Source organism: Cynocephalus volans, chromosome 1 (assembly GCF_027409185.1).
Source record: "Cynocephalus volans isolate mCynVol1 chromosome 1, mCynVol1.pri, whole genome shotgun sequence".
Lineage (NCBI taxonomy): Eukaryota > Metazoa > Chordata > Mammalia > Dermoptera > Cynocephalidae > Cynocephalus > Cynocephalus volans.
Window position 1 is genome coordinate 286,297,835 of NC_084460.1, and position 18,534 is coordinate 286,316,368.

Here is an 18,534-nt window from a genome sequence, read left to right on the forward strand (position 1 = left end):
ACCTTTAAAAGCTCCCAGGCTCCTTTCTTTCTTTTTTTTAAAATTTCTTTTTAAAAATTTTATCAATATACAATGTAGTTGATTTTTGTATCCCTTTACTGATTCCTCCCTCCCCCCTCTCTCTCCCCCCTCCTACCCATCATCATCATATCTGTTCATTTGTCTTAACAAGTTCAAGGAATTGTGATTGTTGTGTCTTCTTCCCCGCCCCCTCCCCCATTTGTTTGCATATTTATTTATTTATTTTTAGCTCCCACAAATAAGTGAGAACACGTGGTGTTTCTCTTTCTGTGCCTGACTTATTTCACTTAATATAATTGTTTCTAAGTCCATCCATGTTGCTGTAAATGGTAGTATTTCATTCTTTTTTATACCAGGCTCCTTTATTTCTAGTGACATCATGGTGCAGGAAGTTGTTATAATGCTGGAGTCGCAGTCACCTGGGCTTGATTTGGGGGTCTGCCACCTGATAGCTTTGTGAGCTTAGGCTCTGGTGCATGCCTCAGTTGTCTCACTGGTAAGATGGGTCACTGTAAAGATTATAAGATGGTTCATGAAAAGCACTTAGCACCTAATAATGAGTCTCTTCATCCATATCTGTCTGTCTGTCTGTCTATGTCTCTATTTATTTATCCTATCTTCTATATCTATATCTATGTGTAAAATATGTGTCATATGTAGATTGATAGAAAGAGAGAAGAAAGGGCTGATCCTGTGGCGCACTCGGGAGAGTGCAGCGCTGGGAGCGCAGCAACGCTCCCGCCGCGGGTTTGGATCCTATATAGGGATGGCCGGTGCACTCACTGGCTGAGCACAGTGCAGCTGGTCACAAAAAAGACAAAAAAAAAAAAAAAAAGAAAGAGAGAAGAAAGATGGAGAGGGAAGAAAGGGGTATTAGGAGAGGCGCTTCAATTCTTTTGGAGTAACTTTGACTTAGTTTTTTTGGTTATAAAATATTTTAGGCATATAAAAAACAATAATATAGTAAACACATATGTAGTCACTATCTGGCTTAAGAACTAGAGCCATGCAGACTCAACTGAAGCCCCGTCAGACCCTCTTCCAGCCTTCTTCCCCTTCTTTTCTCCCTCCTTTCTGCCCTCTTGATTGACCCAGTCTGATTGGGTGGTCACCACTCCCGTGCAAGTTCTGTACTTTTCCCTGCATCCACCAACAACTTAACAGTATCAGCTTCAGATAAAGGACATACTACTGTATGCATCTTTCTGCAATTTGCTTTTAATATCTAATATTAGGTTTGGAGATGTATGTGTTGGCACATGTATCTCTAGTGTATTCATTTTAACTTCTATGTAGTATTCCATGTGTTTTCTTTCTCCTAGAGTTTCTTTCTCTAGCCTTCTCTCCTCCTGCCCTGCTTTACTCCACTTGTTCTCTCAATTTCCCCCCCACCAGTGAGAAGCTGCATTGGCAAAAGAGGACAGGGAAAGCCACCCTTGGTTTACAGCTGACCTAGGAGAGCACTCTGTGTTCTGTTCTCCATGATGGATACATGGCGTTTTTTGTGGCTTAAAAAGCACATCATTAACCTGTCAGGCATAAAAGCATTTTTCTAAATAACAGATGCAAAAGATACCCTCAGCCCTGGAGTACGAGTATGGAATGCCCACTGTGTACATTGTTTGGCAGTGAAAACAGTGTTTGAAGAGATTTCTCAAAATGCCCTTCTTTTGTTCTCCTGCCTTCTTCTCTCCTCTGTGCTTTAAGGAAACAACGTAGATAGAAATAACTCACATTTCATGTCTTTTACACTCTTTGAAAAATAATTCATTTGATACATATCAAAATATATGAGTATGTTTATGTTATAAATCAGAATAACATAATTAACATTCATGAAGCCATCTGTCAGCCTGAGAACTAGAGCATCACAACAACTTGCCTCCAGCTCTAGGCTCCACTGTGTGACATCCTGGAGGTGAAGACATCATCGCAGGCATTTCTTGGCTCTAGTCTTGAGCATCTGTACTATAATGAAGAACTGAAGTATCAGGGAGCAGGTGAAGGAGGAACCATTCTGTTTTTGCCTGAAATCATAGTTGCAGGAGGCTGCGTGTGAGCCCAGTTAATGACACTGGAAATTTAGATCTATAGGTACCTGCTTAATTCATTTTCTCTTTTTTGGGCCTCAGTTTTCTTGTCTGTAAATGGAAAGGGCTGGGTTAGATGATCTTTGAATTCTCTTCTCAATCTGTTCTGTAAACATTTGCTTCTCTTAGGTCTCCACGGCTCTCCTGATAGCACCACTAAGGTAGCATCAAGTCTGCAGAGAAACTGCACTCATGGCTGGGCGCTGAAAGCATCACCCGACTGCTCTGTGCACTTACGGAATGGCCCTCCTTGGGTGCCCTTTGAGGGGATGAAAGAATTCCACTGTTTCCCTTGAGTTTCCAGGGACTTGTGTCTTTCTTTCCTGAGAATAAATCACAAAATCAAGGAGCTGGATCCTATCCAAACCACCAATCCCAGTCATTCCTTGTCTTTGAACTCAGTTTTTCCTTTTCCCTGGTGTCTAGTTATGGAGTCAAGATTATGGTCTCTTATGGGTTATGAATATGCTTAAGAAGAGGAAAAGGAGATTTGGTGGGGGATGAGCAGGGAATGGATCCTGACTTCAAATATTTGTTGGCCATCATGTTGAGGATGGAGGAAAATCTTCTAGATAGCCACAAGGGGGAAAGTAATGACTAATAGCCAAGGGTTCCAGGACACAGCTTTGGGCTGATACAAGAACTTGCTGATAATTCCAGCCTCCTCATGAGGACACTGTTGTTCAGGAAGGTGATCAAGTACTGAGTAATTGATTGGGTCAATAAATATATAATATAAAAGCAGTCAGGCTCTGGGCTAGGTTCTGTGGGGGAAACAAACATGAATAAGACATTGTCCTCGCAATCAGGAGCTTGTCGCCTGGTAGACACGTTCACATTCTGCTTTGCAAAATAGAAACCTATTTTCAGAGTGATAAGTCAACCATTAGCAAAGCTCTTCAGAGAGCAGAGGAGGGCGACGTCTCCTCAGGCTCAGGGAAGAGGAGAAGCAGTTGTGAGGGTTGGCACCAGGTCCTGGCATGTGACTTAGGCCTTGAAGGTAGAGAGAAGGTGCAGATGTGGGGAATGTGTGGGGAGAGGGGCAGAGACAGTATTCCAGAGCGAACAGTTTAGGGACCAGGGACATGGCAGCTCAGAAGAATATTACTATTAAGAACTTTCTGGACAATGTGGGGCGGGTTACAACAGAAGGCTGCTGAACACTTGTAGCCAAAAGGAACACTCTATTTCTCTTCTGGATGAGATACCCTTCCAACTCCTCTGTTCACCCAGGCTGCAAACTATACTGTTTCCTTTCACCTTCTTTCTTTCTTCCATGTCTTTTCACATGCCCTACCATGACCAATCCAGACTCAATGTAGGTTTATGGATGTTTCCTTCCACCCCATTCCACACCACCCTGCTCCAGGTATGCACTGGGGGTGGGGGTACTTCATGGAGTCCTCACTGACTAATTTGGAGGGTAAGTTATTGAGGCACAGGTGGAAATTACTCCTCTCACTAGATGGTCCAGAAGGTGCCAGTGAGGTCTGGAAGCACGGCTGAGCGGTGGTCCACCTTGAGCAAAGGGCAGCCTGTCCCTGAGCTGCTATGGTGTTGCCCTCCAGCAACTCAGGTTGGCACTCACATGGCATGGAGCTCTTCGCTGCTCTTCAGAGGGGCCAGGTCCTCAGCCCAGACACTTTTTTGAGAGTTTGGCCATAGCTCCGATGTGGGAGAAGGAGACATGGAACCTCGGCACCCAGACCCTGGTCCCCTGGCTTTCCCTCTCAGATCTGCCCCTTCCCCAAAGCCCAAACACTGCAGGATGCATTAGTTCTCTCCCATCTTTGGGGCATGCCCTAAAGGGATGCTCTCATACCTCACGTACTTGCCACTTTAGGGATTAGAGGGAAGGGCGTGGTGGGTAGGAAGTGACATTCAGTGCCCTAAAGATGATTTCAAAAGTGCAGTTCAGCGTGCCTGTGGCAGATCCCCACAGTATCATTTACCTCCAGCTGCTCGTTTCTGTCCTCACTGATGACACTTCCCTTCTCTCCCTGGGAGCAGAGCAACAGTCTTCCAGCCTTTTCTTTCCTTCATTCCTTGCTGGTTTGGGCCACACCCTCCACCCAAGATTAAATAGCAGAAGTGTCCCAGTCCTTTCCGGCTGGATCATTCCCACTAGTTTTCCCACCTGCCCATGCCCCAAGAGCATTTTGATCCATGATAGATGAGGAGCTAAGGACCCTGGAGTGTGGTGACCCATCTAGTCTTGCCTCTGTCGGGAAGAGGTGTCTGGTCTCCATCCCCTCTATGCACACTGGGGCAGTCATCACCTTCCAGCTCCTCCTCTAAAATCTTGCCCCATTAGTTGACCTAGGTCCCACATCTGAACATGGGGTGCCCCTTTTCCAATTTCTCAGAGTATTCTCTTAATGCATAATTGTATTGTGCTTAAATATTTGGTCCATCACGAAGGCCTTACATACTGTGGCTCTCACTGTCCTGGTTCTAGTGCTCCTAGCCTGAGCTCTGACCACAATGCTATAGTCCATACAAAATGCTAGGCAGAAATGATGTCAGTGAAAATGATAGACTAAGGACTGCTGAAAATTCTTTCTCCCATAAAAGCAATAAGAAAACTGGAAAAAATTGTCAGAATCAACTTTTTTGGAATTCTGAAAGTTAACCATAGGATTGCAACAATTTGGGGAGAGTTTTTTCAAGAAAAAATAACTGAACCTCAGTAAAAACAGCAAGCTTTACATTATTTTAAGTTGCTCTATTCCCATCCCAGATACCAGCTCTACAGTAGCCTGCAAATGTGTAACCTGATGGAGAGAAGAGTGGGATTGCAGTTTCTTTAAAGCCTCATTCCCAGAGAATTCTTACTATTTTACCTTTATGGTGCTTTTCTGGAAGACCCTGCTTGTAAGGCTGTCTCTATTTCCTTGACTCAGAGCCTGTTCAGTGAGAAAAGTCTTTTACCCAGGGACATTTGTTAAAAACAATTAGAGGGAATTGATTAACTTCATGGTTGTCTGAGGCAATGGGTAGCTCTTGGGGCAAAGAATAGACTTACAAGGAATAAAAAACCAAAAGCTTAAAAGAAAAAACTGAGGAATGAGATGTTCACTGAAACTTTGAAAAGCTTTGACATATTCCTGGAAATCCAGAAAGCTATACACATGCCTGAGGCTCTGTGTAAGTGGGAAGTGAAGGCTAAGGCAGAGTTGTAAACTGCCTGTCAGAGTGTAGATGGTGTGCCAGAACACACACACAGAACTCCATGGTAAAGATTAGGAGATTATTGGTTCTGAGAGTTTAAGTCAAATAAATCTCTGTCCAGTCATCATCTGGCCACTAAACTAACTGAGTAGAGAATTCAGTGGCTGAACATGACAATACAGATGATACAAAATTCGTTTAAAAAATCCATTAAACAAATAACATTTAGACAGGAAAGAAATGAAACCCATCTAGATTTAAAAGGAAAAGTAAAACTATTTTTTTGCAGTGACATGATCTCATATATAGAAATTTTTAAGAAATCTACTAAAATGTATTAGAACTATTAACTTCAGCATGGTTGCAGGATACAAGAACAATACATAAATCTACTGTATTTTTCTACACTAGCAGAGAACGATCTCAAAATAAAATTAAGAAAACATTTCACTTATCATAGCATCAAAAAGAATAAAATATTTAGGGATAAATTTACCAAATGACATATAAGCCTTATACTTTAAAAAACTTACAAAATGTTGTTAGAAGAAATCAAAGAAGACACAAATAAATGGAAAGACATTCTGTGTTCATGGATTGGAAGACTTGTTATATTTAAGATGGTAATACTCCCTAATTTGATCTACAGTTTCAATGCAATTACTATCAAACTTCCAACTACCTTTTTATTCCTCTAGAGTGGACAAGCTCATACTATAAGTTATATGAAATTACAAGCAATCCAGAATAACCAAGACAATCTTGATAACAGAGAAATAAAGTTGGATGACTCACATTTCTTCATTTCAAAACTTACTACGAAGCTACAGTACTCAAACCAATATGGTACTGGCATAAGGCTAGATATATAAACCAATGAAATGGAATTGAGAGCCTGTAAATAAACCCATACATCTAAAGTAAATTGATTTTCCACAAGGGTATCAAGATGATTCAATGCGGAAGGGAACAGTCTTTTCAACATTGGTGCTGGGGCAACTGGATATCCACATACAGGAAAGTTAATCTGGACCTCTACCCCACATCATACACAAAAATTAGTTCAAAATGGATCAAGGCATTACATGTGAGAGCTAAAAGAAAACATAGGTGCAAATCTTCATGATCTTGTACTGGGTAACAGTTTCTAAGATATGACACCAAAAGCACAGGCAACAAAGGAAAAAAATGAGTAAGTTAAACTTCATCAAAATTAAAAATGTGTCTGCATCAAAAGACACTATTAAAAACATGAAAATACAACTCAGAATGGGAGAAAATGTTTGCAAATCATATACGGTCATGTTTCACTTAACGATGGGAATATATTCTGAGAAATGCATCATTAGGTGATTTCATCGTTGTATGAACATCATTGACTGCACTTACACAAACCTAGATGGTATTGCCTACTATACACCTAGGTTATATGGTATAGCCATTAGAATCTTATGGGACCACCATCGTATATGTGCTTCATTGTTGACCAAATAGTCAATATGTGGTGCAAGACTGTATGTGATAAGGGTTTAGTATCCAGAATATACAGAGAATCCTTACAACACAGCAACAGAATGACAAACAACCCAATTAAAAAATGGGCAAAAGACTTGAATAGATATTTCTTCAAAGAAGATATACAAATGGTCAATAAACACATAAAAAAGATGCTCAACATCTTTAGTCATTAGGAAAATGTATATGCTATGGTTTGAATGTGTGCGTTCCCTCCAAAATTCATGTTGAAACTTAATTCCCAATGCAACAGCATTAAGAGGTGCGGCCTTTAAAAGGTGATCATGATGGCAGAACCCTCATGGAGGGGATTAATGCCTTATAAAAGGGCTGGAGGAAACTACCTGGGCCTCTTTTACCCTTCTGCCCTCTGCCATGGGAGGATGCAGTAACAAGATGCCATCTTGGAAGCGGAGACAAAGACCTCATAAGACACTGAACCCTGACCGCACCTTGATCTTGGACTTCCAGCCTCCAGAACTGTGAGAAATAAATTTCTGTTCTTTATAAATTACTCAGTATGTGGTGTCCTGTTATAGGAGGAAGAATGGACTTAGACAGTATATCAAAACCATGATGAGATCCTACTTTACACCTACTGGATAGGTGGCTCCTCAAAACAGATGGATCTTGCATACATTATGCTAAATGGAAGAAACCAGTCACTAAGGACACATATTGTATGATTCTGTTTCTATGAAATGTCCAGAATAGGCAAACCCACAGAGACAAAGTGAACTAGCGGTTGTCAGAGGCTGCAGGAAGTGGGGATGGGAATGATGCTAATGGGTTTGGGGTTATCTCTTCTGGTGGATGAAAATATTCTGGAACTACGTAGTGGTGATGGTTGTACAACATAGTGAACAAATTTAAAAAATATTGGATCATACACTTTAAAATGGTGAATTCTATAGTGTAGAAATTGTATCTCAATTAAAAGACATGTTAAGCACATTGCCCAGTCCTTGTAAGGGCTATCAGAAACAGCTATGCTGTGTACGGAGTGTTTAGTAGGCACCAGACAATATGTTAAGTGTATATACATTATTTCATGTAATCCTGACAACCTTAATCAAGGCACAGATGGATTAAATAGATGGTCTAGAGCCCCACAGCCGGTGAGTGGCACAAGACGAAATTTGAGCTCAGGCCTCTGATTCCGGAATCTGTGCTTTTAACCATTCTTCATGGCTGTGGTGAGTATTATTTTTCTTCCTATCCATAGGTGATTTGAGTAATATAACCACCTTTTTCTAGACTGATAAAAGAGGGAAAATTTGCTGTCCCTTCTCAGAAAAAACTTACCTCTTTATGCCAGAGATAAAACCAAAGACTCAGAGTATGGATAGTTGCAAATTAGCCTCAGATTTTTCTTCTTTTTTTTTTTTTCTTATTTAAAAAACAAAGCCAAACAAGTTCCTTTCCCAGGAGACTTTTCTTCAGGGGCCAGGCATTGTACGGGTTGGGCTTGTGTTATTAGTCACACAGTCAGAGCGGACTGAGCAAGTCGGCTCTCATGCTAAGCAATTGCCAGAGGCCAAGGAACACACGGCAGGAAGTGGCAGCCCTGGGGCTGGGCTACTTGGGCCTGACTGTAATTCGCTGTAGACAAATGTTTGGTCCTGTTCAAAGAGGAAGCCAGTAGAAGTCAGCCATGGAATCAGCATCTGACCAAGTCTTAATGCCAGCCTCTCTTGTGGACACCAATTTTTATTTTATTTGACTTATTTTCTTTGCAATTAATTTTTTTTTTTTTTTTTGCTATTTTGATCCTTTAATTTTATGAAGAATCTACTGGATTAGGTTGCAGGATAGGTGTGTTTATGTGAATAAACAAATCAATAAATGAATAAATGAACAGACAGATGGCAAATGAGTATGTCATTAATTAGGTTAAGCACTGTGGAGCATGGGACCAGGACCATGATGGGTTTGGCTGGCATTTCTGGAATTGTTAATCTGAGACACCTAGCTCTGAGTCTACCTGAGTAATGACCAATGACCACCTTACTGTGTGGCTTCCTCACTCCCCAGGAACCCCTGGGCAGAACAGGTGTACACTGGCCTCTCCTCCGGCTCACTACTCATTTTGGTCAGCATTCTCACGTCAGTTTCCCACTTGTGGGTAGGAGTGAATTATTTCTTGAGCTCAGAAGGAATACTTGCTCTGTCAGCAGGCCCAGGGTATCAGCCTCAACCTGCCAGTCTCCAGGCTTCCTTTTCTCTGTGGTTATTTGTGGACGTGGTGTGCCACATCTCACACTTGCTTCCTGCACGAGGAGCCAGCTTTGGTATTATGGGGTCACAGGTGTGACATGTCAGGCAAATCCTGCCTGCGTGATGTTGATGGGGTGAGCTTCCCTGATCAGTTTTCCGTTCTCTTTGCCCAGTGGGGCTGGCCCTGAGAACCACGTTATAGCAAAATCCATGGCCTGTTTGCCTTGGGCTGGCCTGTGCTTCAGACCCCAGCTCGGTCTCTGGAGGAAGCTGAATGGAGGAAGGTGATGGGAAATTGTGCAGCAGGAAGCCAGTCCCTAGAGAAGGGAGATCCCCATTTCCTGCCATCTGTAGTTCAGTCTGTTTTTGCAGAAGGGCAGCTCAAGCTGTGAAATGCTCTTGAAATCCATAATATAAGTCCCACCTCAGAACCAACTGAGCTACGTGGTGGTTAGTTTTTATTGGGTCCAGTGTTATAATATAGTACCCAGAAGGTTTAGGAAAACCTTTTAAAAGCTTTGAAACTTTTTTTTTTGATGAGTGTGGGGTCTGCCATCCTCAGCTGGAGTCCCCGAAGCCCTCCATGAGCATCCTCTCTCCATCCTGATCTCTTGATTAGTGGGGGCCAGAAGTGACCAGTGACAACGGAGCACTGTGTATCCCAGAAATGGAGAACGTGTCTGGCATGATTTCAACAGAAAGCAGGATAGTCCATCCCAGTCCTGCTACTTCCTGCTGTGTGACTGGGACAAGTTACTTTTTAGGTCCCATTCTCCACGTTTACAAAATTCTGTTCATAACTGCCCTCACTGCGGTGTTGTGAAAATTAAATAAGAAAGTCTGCAAAGAGCACTTAGAACATCCTTTCTGTTATTCAGTCAATGAATATTTATAGGTCTGCTGTGGGCTGGGTACCATTCTTGGTGCTGGAGATAACACAGTGAACAATCACTTATGATCCTGAAACTTAAATTTAAGATAGATAATGCCATGGAGCTCCCAAATATTGTCCTTTTGCATTTTCTAACTTTGTTTAGTGTTTATGATAAGTGAGCAGTCGCTATGTCTTGGCACTGTCCCAAGCTTTTACAAACGTACTCATTATGATAAAGAAGCAGGGCTTGCAGGGTGTCCACAGACGACAGCCTAATTTTCGAGTCTCACTACTTCTTCAGACTCATCCTCTAGGGCCAGTTATTCCCCTGCCCTGTGATGGAAATCTGGGGAGACACACAACTTTTCTAGTCACTCTGTGTAATAAAAATCCCCTGGCTGCTCTAGTCTTCCCGAACAAGTCTTGGCTCAGTAATTAATAGGTCCAGTCCCATGTGATGGTCAAAACTTTTCAAGTTCACTTACAGTTAAAGCTCCTTCTTCCCTCTCCCCAACTGCCTGGGCCTTGGGCAGGCTGGAAGCCATTGGTGGGCAGGGCACACCACATTCCAGACACTACTCTCGGAAGTGGGGGACCTCGTCTCCTCCCTCGGACCCTGGGCTCCCACGTTGGGCAGGAACCTACACGAAGCACAGCGTGCTGCCCCTGCTGCGTTCCTGCATGCCCCACCGCTGCTCTACAGCAGGTGCTCCTGGACCTTGTCCCCCTACCTCTGGGAGCAGGGGCTTCCCTAATTCAGCAAGCTCTCTCCAGAGCTGTGGCCAGGCACAATTTCTTATCCTTCATATTTTTCCCGGTGTGAGTTTGATCCCAGACCTCTGTTTCCAGCAGGCTGCAGGCTGCAGGGGACCCTTAGACTCTAAAGTGATCTCTGTGAAGCCCCCTCACTTCCCTTAACCTGAGGAGAAAGCAGCCCCCTCCTCAGCCCATATGGAGGAAGAGAAAACACCAAACACATGTTTTAAAAAATCTTTTACTTTTTCATTTTTTTATGCCCCTGGTATGGGAAAGGGGCTAATACTCTTCACATCTCTACGTTGGGGTTCAGTCTAAATGGGAGGTGCAATAGTGGGTTTTATTTCTTCCTCACATCTAACCTATGAGGTAGGTACTCTTACTCCCCTTTTAAACAGGCACAGAGAGGTTAAGAAACTTGCCTGTGGTCACACAGCTACTAATTGGAAGAAGATGGGCCCAGGCAGACTGACCTTGGAGCCTGTGCCCTTAACCTCTGTGCTGTACAGTCACTGGATCTGAGTTCCTGACACCTGGACTTGCCATCCATCTTTTAAAACTAAATAAACCAATTTGTTTATTTTGTCTTATTGCTTCTGGGAGTTCTGGGTTACCTCGTCCAAGTTTGGGCCGGGAATTATTCCAAACACACCACTGATAGACCTCGAGGTTTGTGGTTGACTTACATTCAAAAGCTTTGTTTTAGATTGTCTGGAACTCTTGATAAGAATTTTGGAAGCAAAGTTCATGTACCAGGGGCTATTTCACAAACACACCCACTAAGTGAGTCAACTGCTGCCTCTGGTTTCCTTGGCTCCTCTAACTGCACAGGCACATCCAGCACTTGCCTGCCCTCTGTTCATGCTTTTCATGTCCTCAGCAGTTAGGCATCCTGTCAGTCCTGGACGACCACACACTTGCCCAGCCTTGAGGTTGTCTCCCTGGCTAGTACTTGAGCTCCTCGAGGCAGGGATCCGTCTTCTATCTCCTTGGTCTCCTGTTCTTATGCCTTCCAGGTGGAACACATCTGGCCTGTGCCAGCCTCTCCAGCTTCATCTCCTGCCAGGCCCCCCCTTGCTTCCTTAAAAGATTCCCCACAGGCTTGTTGGTTCCTCATTCTTGACATCCCTCTTGCCTCTCCGCTTTCTTCCTCCAAAAGAACTTTCTACAGATGACTGCTGGCCAGAATAATCTTACCTTCTCACTTCATCTTGATAACTCCTACTCAGTCTTCAGATCCCATCTCAATAATCACTTCCTCAAGGAAGCCCTCCCTGATTTCTCTAAGGAGTTCAAATAACCTAATACTCTTATTACTGTTGTTTGCCTCTCTTTTATACTATTTATCACTTGCAACTTTACTCACAGAATTTTTGGATTTTTGTCTATCTCCCCCACCAACTGCCAGGTTCATAGAGGCAGAGACCATGTTTTTCTTCTCTTTCTTTTCTTTCTTTCTTTTCTCTTTGCAGCTCTAGGTTCCAGTGCCAGCTCTGCCACATGCTAGCTGTGTCATCTTGGGCAGGCTATTTCAACCACTCTGTGCTTCAGTTTCTTTATCTGTGTAATGAGGATAATAATAGAGCCCATTTCATGGAGTTTTTATGAAGATTAAATAAGATAAAATTTGCAAAGTGCTTAGAACAACTCTTGAGACACTTTTGGTGTTATCCAAGTGTATGTTAAATAAATATCAGGTGAAAACACGTTTGAATAATAAATACCAAAGGTGTGTTAATACTGACTTTCTGCTTTATGTTCAGGAGTCTGGACTCATCCATCCTCACCTCCATTGGATGCTGTCCAGGCAGGACCTGCTCACATCTTCCTGAGATGTAGCTGGTATTATAGGGAGGGTTTGCAGGTCTTACGAAGTATCTGTCAGATACCCAGCCCTGTTTTATTCCCAGTGCTAGGAATGCTAAGAAGTATGTGTCCAGGGAGGATGACTCAGGGCATTAGAAGGGATGACCCATCACAAAAGTTCCCAGACACAACTTTTCAGAGAGAATTTCTGGGAAAAGCAAAACTAGTGGTGGGCATGGAGAATTTCATTTTGCAAAACTCTGCCAGATCCCCACGCTGGTCTACTCAGGAAAGGGAGAGCCTGATGGATGATGGGACATTTCTGAGGATCTTGAGACAATTAATGATCCTGCTTTTGACATGCCTGAGGGTAGCTAAAACTAAAACACAGAAATTATGCAACTGAGCCAGTCACGTAGCACAGGCGAGACTGAGCCGGGTCAGATCTCTGGACTCCAGACTTACGTTCAATCTGATGAGATTCAGGGCCGCACTGTTATCCCAGCACAGACTATGTTTAGTCACAGAAGCTGTTAACATAATTTCAGAGTTGTGTGACCAGAGACTCCTGGGCCATCTGGTAAAAGTGACGTTACCAGGAAATGAAAGTACTCAAAGCTCTGGAGAAAGTGTGTTTCAAGATCAAGTAGGAAAACAGAGAGAGAGAGAGAGAGAGACAGAAAGACGACACATCAGAACAAGAAGAGCAGAAAGTAGCTGTATATATAAGCATGAGAGAAACTGTTGTATTATGGGCAACCTGGAATCAGGGCAGCCGTGTTACCACTTCACTGCTAACTTGTAGAACATGCTGAGGTTGGTGCAGCCTTCGATACTGAAAACAGACAATTTGTAATTCACGTTTTCTTTTAAGTTTGAATATCTGGACATCTAGGAATTCAATTTTTTTTAAAAAAAAAGGCTTAAGAAGATTTAAAAGAAGTTGAAAAAGATATCCATTTTTTACTTTCTACTCTTTTTCAGTCCCTTTCTTGGTTATCATTCAGTGCAACAAAGGGTGGAAGAAAGTTAATGGGTTTTGCAATTGCACAGACCTGGGTTCAAGTCCTGACTCTGCTACTACCGGCATGGCCTTGAGCTACTTGCTTAGCCTTTCTGACCTTCAGTTTCCTTACCTATGAGTTGGTTATAATAATACTTACAGGTCTAATGTAAGCAAAGCCTCTACCAAGTGCCTGGTACACAATACATACTGAGCTAGGTACGGACTGCAGCATATCTTAGACTCATCTAAAATGCCAGTTTAAAATGGATTTATCACAAAGGTATAATATTGATGCAAGGATAAGACAGACCAAAGGAGCAGAATAAAGAGTTCAGAAACACACCTGCACATGTATAGTTACTTGATTTTTGACAAAGATTCAAAGGTAATTCAACAGGGAAAGAATTTTCTTTTCAACAAATGGCGCTGGAGCAATTGGACATCCTTGTGCCATAAACAACACAGCAACAACAAAAAACTTGGCTCATACCTTACATCGTAGGATAAAATTAACTTAAAGTGGATCACAGGACTAAATGTAAGAGCTAAAACTATAAAACTCTCTAGAAAAAAATAGGAGAGAATCTTTATAACCTCAGATTAAGCAAAGATTTCTTAGATAGTATTGAAAAAGCACAACCATAAAATTTTTTTGATAAATTGGACTTAATCAACATTAAGAAATGTTTGTACTTCAAAAGACACTGTTAGGAAATGGAAATGTAAGCCACAGAGTAGGAGAAAATATTCACAAAATGGATTTATTTCTTAACATCTAAAGCTGTGGCCTAGGGTAGATATAATTAGTAATTCTTGTGTGCCCCCAACCCTCTCTCTGATAAAGTGCGCTTTCTAGATGTTTCCCACCCCCCTTATTTATGCCCTTATTCACTGCCACAATTCTCTCAGTACTGTCATGGATGAGGTCTGGAGAGAAGATTGAGCTCTGTGTTGTAAGGTCGCAAGCCCCACATCTTAAATTCCATTCCTGGAGGTGGCAGAAAAGGGAAAGAGCAGTAATAGAAAGTCTGGAGCCAGTCACATGCACATCAGGAAGCAACCTGAGGCCCTAGGTAGCCGTAGGCATTGTCATCTCAACAATGATGACAAAAAGTGTAAGGGGAGCACACCCACCGTTCTGCCAGACATGGCGCTAAGTGCGTTCTTTGTATTCTTTTCATTTCATCTGGGCTGATTCCTCCCCCACGTCTGCAATAGATTTTGTTCTTCCTGTGTCTCTGACTTGCTTTGTCCTGTGGGCTTCATCCTAGATTTGTCCCCGCACCCATGCTGTTGCTTGGTTTTACTGCCTTGGGACTGTGGCTCGGGTTTGGAGATTTATTTTGTTTGAAACTTCAGCCTCTGTTTGTCTTCCCAGCACCAGGCTTTGTACTTCCTGCTCCTTGAATCTGGCCACCCCTTTCCCCACCTCCCCTCTGCCTCTGCAAAGCTTCCAGTGTGCAGGGCTTGCCAGTCCCTGGGTGACTACTAATCTCATATATCCCAAGGTAATGTGTCTACAATACTGGGGTCAAGAATCAACAGGCATGTCTCTCCTGGGTCTCTCTTGCTCTAGTCTCCCAGAGACACCACTGTAGGCTCAGATGTAGATGGAAGTCTGCCAGTGCTTATGGTGGATACAGATGAAAAGGCCAAGTCTACCATGGCCAAGGCAGCTGTGAAGCTTCTTAAAAATTAATACAACTCTGAGGGTATTTTTACTGGTGTGAGCAAATTTCCATTGTACGGATGATCCTGGTGTTCAAATGATCAGCAGTTGATACCTCAGTGCCAGCTGGAGATTTATGGGTTGTTCCAGGTTGTATGAACCCAGCCCAAACCATTAGGTAAGTTGTCCAGTGGGAAAAACAGTAGCATGTGCTCATCTTCCCACTCTTTCCACAGGTGTCCTATTAGAATTAGAGTCAGGTGCCAACCCAGGTAAGTCTCTGCAGCTGCAGTGCAAGTTCCCATTCGGTCAAAGGGATGGTGACCTGTTTGCCCTCATCTTCAATTTGATGACAGCAGGACCGCAAAAAAGGTTTCCTTTAGAGTTGGATCTCAAAGTAGTTTGGCTGCAAGTCATAGGCCACAGACAACTGGAAGCAGAGGATCGTTCCCAGTTGATTTCAGCTTCGAATGAGAGCTGCTCAGAATAAGCATCCCAGGGAGCAGAGGGACTGACATCAAAGTCTTCAAGTCCTCTTCCAATTTTGATCCCAGCAGCCATTTTAACACAGGTTTTAAAAACTTGAACTGTGCTCTGTCACTTGCCAGAAGAATTCCTGCTCCTCGCCTGACCCGCCAGAGACAGCAAAGAGATGTGTGAACAGTCTCTGTGTGACGCCCAGAGGGGCAGCTGGGCATGCAAAAACGTGGCAGAACCTGCCCATAGTACCCTCCCCATCACATGTTTCCACTGTGCTCAGACCATTGTAAAGAATCTGGAAGATTTTTAAGATAATTATATTAAAAATAGATTTGTGAGCTTGATGTGGAAGAAAGGTATAATCTTTCCATGGTTTTAAAGGGCTAATCTGTACCAGCCAGCCATAAATCTTAGCACGGTTATTCAGCTGACAAAGACTGAAAAGGTCACATCATACATATAAGTCTACCTGCAGAAGCCCCTCCACACCTGACAGTGTTACAGATCAGGAGTCTGAGGTGCAGAAGTGTGAGGAAGGACTTAACTAGGCATAGTTAATGGAAGAACTGAAACTTGAGCCCTTGTTTCTTGACTAAATCCTGCACTTGATTCTGACTGCCTTTCAACCCGGTGATGGGACTTGACTGCCTCTGAAAACTTGTGCAGGACATAATGGTTATTCCCTAAGAGGGGGATGAAGAATGAACTAATTTTCAAGAAGGGTGGACTCTGAGGTCACGATTCCAACTTAATACATTCTTTTCTCCTCTTTTTGCTCCTTTTCACGGCCCCCTGAGCACTCTGGCTTGGCCCTGGGGCGTGAGCAGCAGTTGCTACTTCCCGGTCTTTTTCTTTCCACAGCTGCAAAGTTGAGCAAGTTGGAGTGCAGTGCTTTGAGTTCCCCGCTCCCTCCGCCACAATCAACCTCTGTTGTAAATTTTCCTCCCAGAACACGTGACGATGCATTTCTTGACTATATATCCCAACTGCAGCAGCAGAGTTGTCAGAGTGCACAGCCGGACACAGAGGAAGGACGCTCTTGGACTTGAGGATTTAGGAATTCAACACTTGGGACGAATTGTCAGCCTTTGGTAAGTCAGCAGTGCTACTTTGCTTCAGAACCATTTGAAAGAGGGGATATTTCTAACAAGGAACAGATGAAGTTTTTCTTTCTTTTCTTTCTGTTTCTTTCCTTTGCTCTAAGAAAACTTTGCTTTAAATTAAAAATAGTTTTGTTTTAGAAGCAAAATGGAAACTTTGCTTCTGCCCCATTCGTTAAAATATGCTTCCCAATGTTTTTTAATCTTTCCGTGTTTTAAAGTTTTGCTTTATTTTTAATTGATACATAATAATTGTACATATTTATGGGGTACAATATGATGTTTCCATAAACAGATATACTGTGTAATGATCAAATGAGGGCAGTTAGCAAATCCATCACCTCCAAAATTTATCATTTATTTGTGTTGAGAAGATTCAGAATCCTCTCTTCTAGCAATTTTGAATGTTTCCCACTTTTTAAGATATTATTTATTTTCTCTATGCTCCCCTGTCATATTAGATTTTTTTAGACTATAAAAGTAATATATGCTCACTTTATAAAATGCAAATAGGACAGATATGTACACATTACAAGTGCAAGTCCTTTCTACTTTCTTCCTCCCCCTCTCCCCAGCCTCTCCCTCAGGTGCTCCAAGCCCTCCCAGCTAGCCCCTGCTAACTGCTGGACGAGATCTCTTAGACTGTTTCTTTCATGCACTTGTAAGCCTTCTTTCTCCCTGACAAACATGCTTGTCGTCATCCCTGTGCCCTGGGTCTGTGGGAGAGCTCTAACCTGCAGCTTTCTCCCCAGACCCTGCTGTGTGAGCAGCATTCGCTTCAATGCTGAAGATGGAGCCTCTGAACAGCACATACCCCAGCACCGCAGCCTCCAGAAGCCCACTCGAGTCCCATGTGCATGGTGGCAGCAGCAGCCATGGCCACGGCCACGGCAATGAGTACTTCTACATTCTGGTCGTCATGTCCTTCTATGGCATTTTCTTGATTGGGATCATGCTGGGCTATATGAAATCCAAAAGGCGGGAGAAGAAGTCCAGCCTCCTGCTGCTGTACAAAGACGAGGAGGGGCTCTGGGGGGAGGCCATGAAGCCGCTGCCCGTGGTGTCCGGCCTGAGGTCGGTGCAGGTGCCCATGATGCTGAACATGCTGCAGGAGAGCATGGCACCCGCGCTGTCCTGCACCCTCTGCTCCATAGAAGGGGACAGTGTGAGCTCCGAGTCCTCCTCCCCGGACATGCACCTCCCCATCCAGGAGGAGGGGGCGGACGATGAGCTGGAGGAGACTTTGGAAACCCCCCTCAATGAAAGCAGTGAAGGGTCCTCGGAGAGCATCCATCAGAATTCCTAGCACCCCACGGTCCCTGCAGGTGGCTCCATCAGCCAGCACCCTTAGAGAGAGGGAAGACATTTTTCAAGTGTCTGGTTTCACTTTTGCAGTGCAGCTGCCACCTTGAAGAGACCCTCGGCAAGCCCCCGAATCAGGATGGGGAGGGAGACAAGGCTTAGCCGGAGCCAGCAGAAGTGAAGAGTCCACTCTGTGCCTGTGGTTTGGACCCGCTACTGAAAAAGCCCTGAAGATGACCTGCAGTGTGTGCTTTTACTCTGGGGCCAAGGTGTTGGGGTTCCTGTTCAGAATTCGGCCCAGGATGTGCTTGTCGTTTTTTCACTGGATGCCCTGGGTAACTCCCGCAGCACCTGCCCATTCCCAGGGCTGCCAAATGCCCAGAGCCTGCAGAGGGACTAGTTTTGATTTGAAAATTTACCTAGAGCTTTGTTTTTCTAGATCTGATGGGCTGTAAGTATCTCTACTATGTACCTGTGGCATTCATTCACAATAGGTTAGAAGCTTCTTTTGGAGGTCTTTTGGATTG

General features: G+C 43.5%; 1 protein-coding gene across 1 annotated transcript; it reads left to right on the forward strand.

Annotated features, from left to right (window-relative positions):
- Positions 1 to 16,622: 16,622 nt before the first annotated feature.
- KCNE4 (potassium voltage-gated channel subfamily E regulatory subunit 4) lies at positions 16,623 to 18,011 on the forward strand. Its single transcript, XM_063080409.1, has 2 exons — positions 16,623 to 16,696; positions 17,458 to 18,011. The coding sequence occupies exon 2, from the start codon at positions 17,487 to 17,489 to the stop codon at positions 18,009 to 18,011; it is 525 nt and encodes a 174-aa protein (XP_062936479.1). The 5' UTR covers positions 16,623 to 16,696; positions 17,458 to 17,486.
- The last annotated feature ends 523 nt before the right edge of the window (positions 18,012 to 18,534 follow it).